This window comes from Phoenix dactylifera, chromosome 2, assembly GCF_051530095.1.
Source record: "Phoenix dactylifera cultivar Ajwa chromosome 2, Ajwa_hap1_PhDact_Kaust_v1.1, whole genome shotgun sequence".
In the NCBI taxonomy this organism is placed as follows: Eukaryota; Viridiplantae; Streptophyta; class Magnoliopsida; order Arecales; family Arecaceae; genus Phoenix; species Phoenix dactylifera.
In genome coordinates, this window is record NC_143191.1 from 10,502,979 (window position 1) to 10,515,240 (window position 12,262).

Genomic DNA, 12,262 nt, shown 5'->3' on the forward strand with positions numbered 1-12,262 from the left:
AAGCAAATATAAGATCTACTAACAATTTATTGACAATCAGACTAACATAGGTACAACATCTCGAGTTCATCTGATCACCATTCAACTTTTATGTTTTCAAGGAAATCATAAGCCCTACAGAGAGTTTGATCTTGCAAGATTAGTTGCATAGTCCAGCTTTTCTTCACTCTTTCACGAGAATGGGACAATACTACAATGGTAGTTTCTCCAAGCTGGACCTGCAGCAAACAATATGCCTTCGGAGTGGAAGGTGGTGGTATCCATGGGAACTAGCAACCCACTTGACCCTCGCAATAATTTTTCTTGCCAGTTTTTGATAGACTCAGATTTCTCTATTAAATAGGTAGAAACTGAAAAAAATGAAATTTTCAGATTTCAAATATCACGCATGCACACAAGGAGAAAGTTTGCTGCAACTTAAGTTGTCTATATAAGTACAACACTACTTCCAAAACCTCACTTATCAGCAAGAATCAAAAGAAAAACGAAATGCACCTGGAGTCCAGAAAGTGCACTGACAACAAAGAAAAACCTAGCTAGCATTACAAGAATAAACAAATATAGATACATATATAAACACATATTTAATTATATAGGTATATAACATGTATGTTGAATGTAAATATGCATGTGTGTGTGCGTCTGTGTACAAGTTGTACAAATATGTACATTATTTCTACTTTTTACCTCAACTGACTTCAGAAATGGTAATGGGGCTCTCTGTCCATGTATGCTTGCAATTCTGAGGTTCCATTTAACATAAGTTTTCTCTGCATTTTCAATGAATAAAATTCTGAATAAAATAATAAAAACAAATTTGTCAGGTGAGGATCTCTCACCTTTCTTGATATAAATCAGGAAAAACCAAAAGTTTTTCAAGAAACCAACAAACATTCAGTAAAGTTGAAAGTTGAAGAATCGCAGAACGAGATGTGCACAGAAAGGAATTTGCCAAAAAATTCTTACAAAAAAAAAAAGAAGGTTTGGGTGCATAGAAATTATCTGAGCATGACATGTCCAGGGAAGAAAGGAAAATTTGTTAAACATTCAGCATTTATTGATTTGCAACATATTTATAAACCCAATGATGCAACTTCAAGCAAATGTGGGATCATCAAGATTCATAATTGTTTTGAAAGGATACACAAAGTCAAATTGATGAAACATTAAATGAAAATAAATTATAACATATAAGAACAAGAATACATGTTTCTCATGCAAATTCCAGAAGAAGATACAGTAGGTAGACCATGAAAGGAAAAATGTAACCTAAACTCCTGTAGTACTGGCATATTTGTTAAGTGCAGATTTATTCATCCAGTAAATGCCTATAAATGGATTATATATCAGAGTCTGTATGTAGGTTCTACAATACAATTTCCTCTGTATGGTGCCCGACTGATAAGATGAGAGTCCTTTAACAAATATATTTCACTTAATGTCACAATGACCTAGTGTATACAATCAATATTTGCCACTCAAGTTTCATGGAATCACAGTTTGTATCACCATCTCATGACCTTCAAAGATTGAAGATTGTTTGAGACTAGTAGTCCACATCATTCATACAAGTAGACTCGTTAGCAGAACGCCTAACAACTAGTTTTTAAAAATCAATCTGAATCATAAGACTTTAAGAGAGCAGTCCATTAGTGGTCTTCAATCATATATATTTAAAGATCATTTACATTTACTTTATTATGGAGTCAATGAATGCTATAGGATGGCGAAGATCTGACGAGCCCCTATGAACGATCACTTCTTCACTTGTAACAAAGCTTGAGAAAACTATATGGAAGACCTTATCATCCAAAGTGCTTGAGGTGATCTTCCTCTCCTTGATTGCAATGTGCTCTTCACCCGCCTGATGAAACTTACAAGCTGGATATATTGATTAGGGAATTATCCATTTTCCTTTTGCTTGCTCAACCAATTTGCATAAGCTAACTTTTCTATGTTACTCTTGATCCTGAAAGCAACTTCTCGTCCCCTAATTTGTTCACCCAATTTCATCCCATTGGTTGCTAATTATATCTTCTTGAGCCTAACTAATTCAAAATATGGATTTCCTTTTTCTTTTAGTCTAACTTGAGAGCTTTGAAGCCTTCAATCCATGGTTTGCCAAACTAACCCGAAGAGCTTGGTTTGGGACATACTAACTTGAACCAGTATGCAACCAGTTCCATTTGACCTCTCTGTTCAAGAACCGGCGAAAACCGGCCTGAACAACTCTGAACCGTGAGAAACCGCCCAATTCCACTTGGTTCAAAGCAATTCGGGTTGATTCTGGCCATGCCATAACCAAAAAGAGAGGAGCAGGTTACAAGATGCCATTCTCATCTCTTCAAATTTGAAGGGAAGGATGGGTTTTGTAAGAAAAAACTCATACATTCTATCATAAGATAGGTCCATGATAAAAATTCAAAATCCTTGCACTAATTAAGAGGCATTGAAAGGGAGATCGCCCTAATTATAATCAGTTTCTAAATTTGTAGAGAATGGCAGAATCCGACATGTAGATCTCGTATAGATCCCTATGAAAGAGGTTCTCTTCAGTTCATCTAGACAAGGGACTATTGAATACACAACCACAAAATTTAACATTTGAATAAAAGCTTTCCTGCCTTTAATAAACTTTTTCATAAGAAAGGATCGCTAAGTCGGTACTAGTAGGCATACCGGTCGGCCACCAAACCGGTTTGACACTGGTTCGGACTGGTTCGATACTGGCTCGGCCCGGTACCGAAACGGTCACCTTAACACAGCGCACCGTTGTGGCACCGAAGTCGGTGCAAACCGATTCGCACTGGTTCCTAGCCATACCGGATGGAATCGTCTAGTTCCGTCCGGCACACATCTAGTACTGGCCGGTTTAGGCCGGTTCCGGCCTAGTACCGCTGGGTTCCGACCCCATAAGGGCTGGAACCATTTTTTTACACCAAACTGGACCGGTCAGAGACCGTACCAGTTTGGTACTTCTGACCGGACCGGTTCGGTATGGGCCGGTTCAGCATTTCTTGTTCATAAGCAATGTCATGCCCTTAAATAAAACAACTTACCACCATCTAAGCTTTGTGTTGCTTGATTCAACCATCAAAAAATGAACACTTTCTATGAATAATGATTGGAGAAGGCAAGCTCTTAGCATGTCCAAGAATATAATGCAACTTAGCCATAGCTTTTTGTCATTTAGGAGCCTTAGAAGCCTTCTATAATGTTTAACTCGTGATGGGAATGGTTGCATAAACAAAATGAAAGCTTAAGAAAACCCTAAGATTGTTTGTTTAAAGTTTAAACCACTGTCTCTCTAGTATACTTTAATTGTAAATCACATAGCAAAAATTAGAGAGAAACACAGAGAGGTGCAACCATAAGCCTACTAGCAAGATAATAACTAGACCCTTGGGTGTCTTGTCCACCTATATCGAAATAATGTAGCATATATAAATGCATGAAACGAAGGCAAAAATATTAGAGTTAAAAGAATGGGAGGATGTCAAAAGTCAAAAGCAAGAGTTCATGAAGAAGATAACGACTGAAAGAAAGATGTAGATCACTAAAACTAGTCATACAATGATATGCAAAGGTATATAGCAAATGTGTACAAAGAAAGAGAAACCATAAAAGGCTTGAAATTGCCTAAACTTGGTATCATATTTTTGATATCCAAATGCTCAACACTATATCAAGGATGAATAGTAGATTCGCTCAAAGTCAGTGACACCACAAGAGATTTTATAGTTTGTCTAATCACAGGATCATATTATTGATTTCTCATATGCTTGAGATTGTATAACAAGCGTTAGGAGAAAAAAATAGATGCAGAAAGTAGAAATGGGAGGATCACTGATAAATTTAGTTGGGAAAACCCTATACACACTGGGAAAGTAGTAGGATAAATTAGGTCAACTTCTCGTTAAAAGTCGTGTCTTTCTTAAGTAACATGGAAATGTAGGATCAATAATGATACCAAGAAAAATTTAGTATATGATAGGTGGCTGCACACATTCTATGAATGCATGTTAGGGCAAAAGAGCTGTAATAAAGTGCATTGTCTATTTAATTATTACAAGTCAAATGTTTAATTATTATAACTGCATCCATTAAGCAATCATATAGTCTCTCGGATCAATATGAAATAAAATAATATTAAAACACCTTAAAATCATAATTTAAATATTTATAAACCTTAAATAACCTTAAGAACCAAAAACTTGAAAAAACAGAAAAAAAGGAAAAAAAGGAAACCAGCACTGAACTAGTATGTATCTGCATACCAAGTGTCTGTACAGTCCCCTATTTTGAGATTGCAACTTCATTCAATATTCTGGGTCCACTCTGTGTTTAGTATTTGGCATCTATAATATCTTTATTCGTTCCCACACACGAAATCTTTTTTCTTTGATTTTTGTTAATTTGCTAACATTAAATATTTTGAGACCTATGTTCTACTTGGTCATCCAATACTTTAGAACCTCTGTGCATATCCAAGTTCCCCCTGCTTGACAGTTTGTTCTCATTCATTATATCCCTTGCCATCCTTAGGAATCTGTAAAACCCATATTTGTTTCATTAAATCCGAATCTTCCATATAGCATCTGACTTATCAATATGCCCTTCAGCTTCTTCAAGTTAATACAACAACACAAGCCTAGCAATTGTCTCATTTCTCAAGTTTGATATTCCTCCCTACTTCACAACTCATCAATTTGCCCTTAGCTCAGCTTGTTTGACTAGTATACTTGCACACACCCATTTCTTTTGAGGAAGACAAATTTTGAAGTCATAACTTTCTACATGTTTTCCTTTCTTGCCGTATTAGCCTTTGGATTTAATTAGTCATTCATAAACTTAAGCTACATTTTTCACTATTTCCTATTCATGGTAGCTCTAGGTAGATACTAGACATCATATGGTTATGGTTTCAAATTACAATTCTAAACCTCGAATGGTAGCTTATCTTGCTATATCAATTTTATCAACAAATCTTCACTGCCTGATAAGTTTGCTAGCATTTACACCTTGATGCCAACTCTGTTCATCAATTATGTAAAGCAGCAGTTCCACATGGCTGACTATTCACTGAATAATGGACTTCCCTAACAGCAACTTGAATCACATCACTATTATCATTTATGCAAATTTTGGTTTCCTATTGCATCATAGCTTGTCTTTAGTAATGCTGCTAACTCAATCAACATCAATAACTTCCATCCGGCAGTTCCTGACAGGCATTATCTTGGTCATTTGTCTATGGATTTTGATCATCATCTTAAATTTTAGCCAACACGATGGCATGTTTCTATTCAATCTTTCTCAAGACTGTCATTGCACTCCCTCTATCAATCTCTTACATTCTTATACATTATAATATGCCATAGAGTAAATTCATCATTATGCAATGGCATGTTTCTATTCAATCGTTCTCAAGACAGTCATTGCACTCCCTCTATCCTCTATCAATCTCTTACATTCTTATACACTATAATATGCCATAGAGTAAATTCATCATTGTGCAAATTCTTGGTTCATGCTACATCACAATATCATACCAATAAAAAGATGCGAGTTGCGGACATCAGAGAGAGTGAAATACAAGTTGTTTACATTGCATTGGATGTTACATGTAACTACAATGTTGGCTGCACATGTTAAGGCCATAGAATTATACATAGTAATTTTCACCGAGAAACTATATACAACTTGTGGTCAATTGCAGTTTTTATCAAAGTCCGCCGTACCGATACCGGTCCATACCGGCCGGTACGGATCCCAATAAAAAGTTTTCAATATCGGATCCCACGCTGATCATATACCGGTCCCAGCCCGGACCGGTTCATACCGGCCAGTACGGGCCAGTACGGCATACCCTGATTTTTATTAACCAGCATTCTTGAAACATTTGTAAAGCCGTCGACTTTTAGCCATATGACAATGATAAATCCTCAAACATAAGCTGAGCATGGAACTAGAACATAAGAATAAAAGAGTTTAACCTTACTTTTTGGGGAATGAGAGAGACTGAGCTGGACAAAGTCAATGTGGATGTAAGGAGGAATCCGGAGATTAAGGAGGTGCATGGCACCTGCAATTACCTGTTATGATTCATTCCATCATTAATAAAGCAACAAAATCCAAAAAAAACCAAATAAAAATGAAAATTTCAGCAATGTCTGTTGATCATCTTTTTTAATAGTAGGATAAATGAAAAGAGGGACAAAATTGAAAGTCTAATCTTTATAAAGTAGCATTAATAAAGGGGAAAATATGGGAAATTCAGTCAAGATGTCATTCTTACGTGAATGCATCTTTTACGGCGCATTGAAGCCAGCAAATTCCATATTGTCAGGCAGACGATTTTGCCCTCCTCATTCCTCTACCATTAGATGAGCAGACCAACATAAAAAACAACTAAAACCAATATCTTGCAGCCACTCAGCTTGGCACGGACCCACGGGACAGATCGACATATGGAGTGTGGCAATAAGTAAGTTGGCGTAGTTGAACAATGATAAAATAGCAGGAACAATCGTGGGAGATTTGGGAGGAGGGAAGAGAAAAAAGAGGGAGCAGTGATATGGCGAATTATTTCCTATGTCGGTTTGACTTAACTCAAAAAGAAATGGAAAGCTTTTTCTAATTACTTTCCTACCATCGATAGATTCGTTCGACACCTCAGGTGCGGCACCCACCTTCGACACCTTCAGTGCGGTTCTCCACGTTTGACAACTCTGACATCAATGGTTCTCCCTCAAGTGCACCACCAAGTGCCCCCATTGACTACAACTACCAAAACCTTGGTGGCCACCTCCCGGGGGTTTGTTAGTGGTGATGAAGGCAAAATGCTAGCAGTGAAGGAAGAGGGAAGCAGGGTGAGGGCGAGGAAGAGGTAAAGATGGTACTGGGAGAAGTGATAAGAATACATGGCACATGCAGAGGAAGGGGAAGGAAGAAGAGCACTAGTAGGAGGAATCTTTTATTCTTTTGCTTTAATTTGTCTTATCTGGGAAAGGCAATCCAGCTAATCTGTGCACTAGCAGAGTGGTAAAAAAAAAAGTATATTGATATGCTCGGTGGTGCATGCACCAAGCTGAGCAATCTACAAATCTCGGTTTTAGTTGTTCCTGATGTTAATCTACTCATCCATCATAAACTAAATGAACTGTGGAGGCATAAAATATCCATTCGATGGTACAACTCCCAGGCATAAATGCCCCATGAAAAATGCCATTTGCTGCAGAATGGCAAATTTACTGAATTTTCCTGTAACTTTTCTTTTACTATATCTTTTCTTTTATGTTCTGGTATACTCCTTTAATATATGCTTTAGAAAAACTCATATAGCAACTGCAATATGCTCCTGACACCCAAGCTACCTGGAGATGATAGAGATTAATGTCTTCCATATTAGTGAATAGTGACAGCATGTTAGATCTCTGTCAATTTAAAGTTTTAACATAATATGTTTCAAACAATGAGGCAAACCTGATAAGCACTAAATAATTGTTTTCTAAGTAAAAGCATTGCCATATAATGAGTACTGACAATTGGCAGCCGCTATGTTTACTCTTGACTTGCTTTAAGTGCAGATGGTTATATCCACAAAGGAGAGGTGCATTTGGTTTCTCAAACAACGACCTAACTACTGTAGATTGACTTTGTTGGTCAGAAATCCTATTTTAGCTCTATCTGATTATGGCAATCCGAAAATTTGCATTAACATACTCAAGGATTCTTTTGCCATCTACAATTGCACACTAATTAAACCAGATGAATGATCTAATTTTTTTTACTCTTTGACATGAGCATTTAAATATGGGTAAGCATAGGTAGACTTCCTCAAGCATGCACTTAAATGTTTTCAACTATATAATGCAGCAAAATGATATTTTGAAGTGCATGGTTTCCAAAACAGCCAAAATGGGATGGTACAACCGGCATTGTATCATTTCAGCGCTAAATTGGCATTGGTATAAATGTTGGGATGCTGAAACAGCTGTATTGGTAGTTACCAACTGTACTAATCTATACCAGTCCATACCAATGTATATAGGCAATATCGTACCGACCATACTTGTCAATATCGAGAAGTTTTCAATTTTTCTGAAGGTGACAGTTTCAGTATGTACCATCCACATCAGTACCATATTGATATCGTACTGTTCCAATGGAAAAACAGTACGGAGTTAAAACCTTGCTAAAGTGCATTCTCTTATAAAAGCATAAAAATTGCCAAACAAAATAACAATAAATAGCCTGCATTAGGAGAGACACAGAGCTCAGAGAAAAAGATAGCCAAAGAGATTCTTTATAATCATAAAACTACATACCTTATCTACTAGCCCATGGATAACCAAACTAGCCTTTTTGTCCTTTGGCGTTGGCTGCAAAAATTCAAATACGATACCTAAGACTGGTTGGGAAATTTTACATTAACAAATACAATTTTCTCATTAATCTAGGGCTTAAAAAATTTGGATTAAAATGTCGATGAACTAAACACAGAAATGAATATATTTTTTCTTGTAACCTTTAATTTTCTTGAGTGGATGTAGGATAATCAACTCAAAGGAAAAATAATATAGAGCAAGCAAGCTAGTAAAGTTCTCTCAGCTAAAATTCTTTAAGACATCTTCTAATCAAACTTTGCTTGAAGATAAATTCTTTGTATATTTGACAGCAGCTTGCAGCTTTCCCCATATTTCAAATTTCTTATATTTCCTAACAATATCCTCCATAAAGTTCCCCTACTTCCTACGTAATTTTATTTAACTCTTTGATAAACTCTGCGACTCATCCACAAATGTTCCCTTCATCTTGAACCACAATTTTTGACAATACGTAATTAAAATTTCAATCTTGTAAATATTCCCTTCTATTTGAACCACAATCTTTGGCAATATGAAATTTACTTTTGAATCCTTTTAAGATTGCACATCAAAGGCAGAGAATAACAAAAGGCTTAAAATTGAAACTGAGGTGGATGTAGTACAAATAGGAAGACAGAATCAAGGCAAATGCATGTAAAGAGGCTAAGATACTAGTTGAGTGAGGTAAAAATGATGACAAATGCATGTAAAGAGGCTAAGATACTAGTTGAGTGAGGTAAAAATGATGACGAAGCAATTACAAACACTTAAATCTCCTACATGCATGAAGTCAGGGAACATGTTTAGTATAATTACAAATGCAATTTGGAACAAGTGTAATGGAGGAATACAAAGGTGCACAGCGTGAGGATGAGATGGTAAAGAAGCAGTTGAGATAATCAAATTATCTGCAACAATGCAAACAAAGAAATAAGAACCTTGATGAAGAAAGAGCTAGGATTTGCTCAAAGGATTTGGAAAGAAGGGTAGATCCGATAGTATGCAAAATCAGCTCATCTTATAATCTGTGCTAATGAGATTTACCATAATAGTCCACATCAAGTTATGCCATGCCATACCGAACCAAGCAGTATGTAGCATACGTTACCATACCGGTTTAGTACTAGTACACACTACGCCGCGCGTGCGTGCGGGGGGTGGGGGAGAGGGGGGCACTCAGTACACTGAACCAGCTCCGTTCCGGGCGTACCAACATAGTAACAGGGTGGCACCGATACAGACTCCGGTATCGAGATGGCGTACCTTAGTCCACATTATGTGAAAACATCTTTCCTATTTGTCAAATTGTGTTCTTGCTTGTGAATGATCATTTAGCGCTCAGAGAGAGAGAGAGAGAGAGAGAGAGAGAGAGAGAGAGAGAGAGAGGACCATTTAGCTATCTAACAAAAGCCAAATGAACAACAGTCACTAGTGCAAGCATTTGAGCGCCCACATCAACGAATGAGGAGAAAAAGGAGATGCAACTAGAATAGGTACAAAAATTAAAACCAAATGCATATAATACATTCAGTATTTAATAGAATTAAAGATGAAGCTTCAAAAAACTATCAACCCATGACATTGTAAATCAATGTGCTCTTAAAAAAAGAAAATGAACGAACGTAATCAGTATCAGAGAAAACAAATACATGGATAAATCTACACACACACACAAGCGACTATCATCACTTGTGTGTATATATAATTATGATTTTTGACCATCATCACCACCCCTGTTCTAGCCTTCTGCCGACAAAATTTTCTATGTGCACTCAACTCTAGATGGAGAATGTTTCATGGAAGGCTGACCAGATATCTACAAATGGCTATAAAATTGGAGTCAGAACTCTAAGAATCAATATTAAATCCCTTGGTGAGGAAACTGCAGGCAAGGAAGGGGCCTGCAATGAAACCTAGTAAGGACAGCCGGTACGGAGACCTACCTTGCTGAGTTGCTGGTCAGATTTTAAGCTCATCCATCCTGGAAATTACCTTCCAAAATTTCCCTTTGCCTGAAGAATCTAGCCTAGAGGATAACAAGGTTCTGCATAGAGAATTGTGCTCATCTCTAAGCCACAAATAATAAGCAAAAAGGCAATTTGAAACACTGTGATAGAATATTTACATTTACATGCCAAAGCTTCATCTCATGTCAAATCCAAGCATGTTTAGAAATGTAGCCTCTCAAATTTCTTTAACATTGAAGTTTACTAAAGAAAATGCTGCCAATAAAGTTCAAAGATAAACACATGATATAGGCGACGAGATTATTTATATAAATCAAACAACTTATAAGATGATTCAGTTATGCTACACCTTGTAAGAAATCAATACACATTTTTTTTCTACATGTTTTGATGACCTACAGATGCAGAGTAGTCCCACTGCTCCCAGATGATTCCATAGGCCTTTTCATCGAAGAACTTGGCCCTTTTCATTTCAATAGAATTCGAGTGCATGATAGTTACATTACTAACATTTTGAATTCACTGCAGAACGAGAAGACTAGGAACAATTCGTGTTATAAGTTGCAATTGGACAAGAAACTGGGATAGCCTTGACAAATTCACAAAAAGCAGCTTCATCAAGTACATAATATCAGGGATGCACGTGCACTAGATGCACGACGAGCATGAGAAGGTGGATGGAACTGTTTATAAAAAGCAGCTTCCTGGATTGTGTATGCATAGGAACGCCTGCAATTATGGAATCATGTAGTCAAGAGCTTAAATTGCCCATTGGACGAAGCTCGATGATGATCAAGAACAATATCTAGCTGTCCAAAGCATTGAAGTACACGAGTATCTAGCAAGGTTCGCCCACCAGTTGTGTACCACCCCGTATTAAAAGTTTCGTACCATACCAATACCGAACCAAGACTCGGTACGGGGGCGTACCAAGCCCCGGTATGCCAAACTAACCCCCTTATTGAGTGTACCGACATTGTCTCAGCATGGTACCGGTATGGGATCTGATACTGAGACGGCAAATCTCAGCATCTAGAGCATCAAAAATTCAAAATCAATGAACAAAAAGAGACTGACTTACAGCCCAAGTTTTCTATAGATTTAGAGAGTTTTATTTTGTATAAATTAAGTCATAAAAGGATGATAAAAGTCAAGTTTGACATTACATTCAGAGACAATTGTGAAACGCATATCAAACAGAATGAAAATTGATACTTGTGAATGCTAGGGCATCTCCTATTTTATGTGACACACCACAACCTGACCTGATGGTGGTGGATGTTTGAATTAAGTCATTAAAACTTTAGAAGTCAGCCTACATGGGAGTGCTCGGCAAATGAAGACCCATAAAGCCAAACCCAGTTAGTTGGGGAAAGAATGGTTGGCTATGATGATGGTAACAAGTTCTATTTTGTATATGGAGCTTCCTTTGCAAGGTTTAATATTCATGGCACAGTTTATATTACAGTATACGGAATAGTAGCATGGGCCCAAGCAGTAGACTTGTTTCTTAAATAGGATTTTCTGATTTTAGTCAAGTTGGATAAGAGCCAGTTATCAGGTTCCTTAGGGGATCCATCTTGTCATAAAGTGGCCTCAGATATTATTTTTACATGGTGCTTTAAAGTCTTTTATTTTATGTATTTTACTATATCATTTTATGTCAAGAATTTGCAGGTTACAAAGATGAATATGATACAATTTAGATTACATATTTCTAGTTGCATGTTCAAGGTAACTACATCTTTTGTACAAATCTCATTTTTAAGATAGCAGAGTCTAATTATAGGCAGAATACTAGTTAATGATCAAATTAGGAGAAGTCAGTACTAACTGAAGATTGAACATAACTAAAGCACAACTTGTCACTTCTTTTCTGCCAATCTTGCAGCAACATGTTAACCAAAAAGTGACATAAGGAAGCTT

At 36.8% G+C, this 12,262-nt stretch overlaps 1 protein-coding gene across 4 annotated transcripts in view; it reads right to left on the reverse strand.

Moving 5' to 3' along the window:
- The window catches only part of SRT1 (sirtuin 1), a 39,181-nt gene that overhangs the window by 4,576 nt on the left and 22,343 nt on the right, over positions 1 to 12,262 (reverse strand). For 2 of the 4 annotated variants that reach the window (XM_039120660.2, XM_039120658.2), the window contains exons 9-11: positions 8,331 to 8,384; positions 6,002 to 6,095; positions 688 to 770 (exon numbers count right to left, since the gene is read on the reverse strand). In XM_039120660.2, coding sequence (XP_038976588.2) covers positions 688 to 770; positions 6,002 to 6,095; positions 8,331 to 8,384 — 231 coding nt within the window. The remainder of the gene's footprint in view (positions 1 to 687; positions 771 to 6,001; positions 6,096 to 8,330; positions 8,385 to 12,262) is intronic. The other 2 variants (XM_088715274.1, XM_088715273.1) reach the window with 1 other exon arrangement.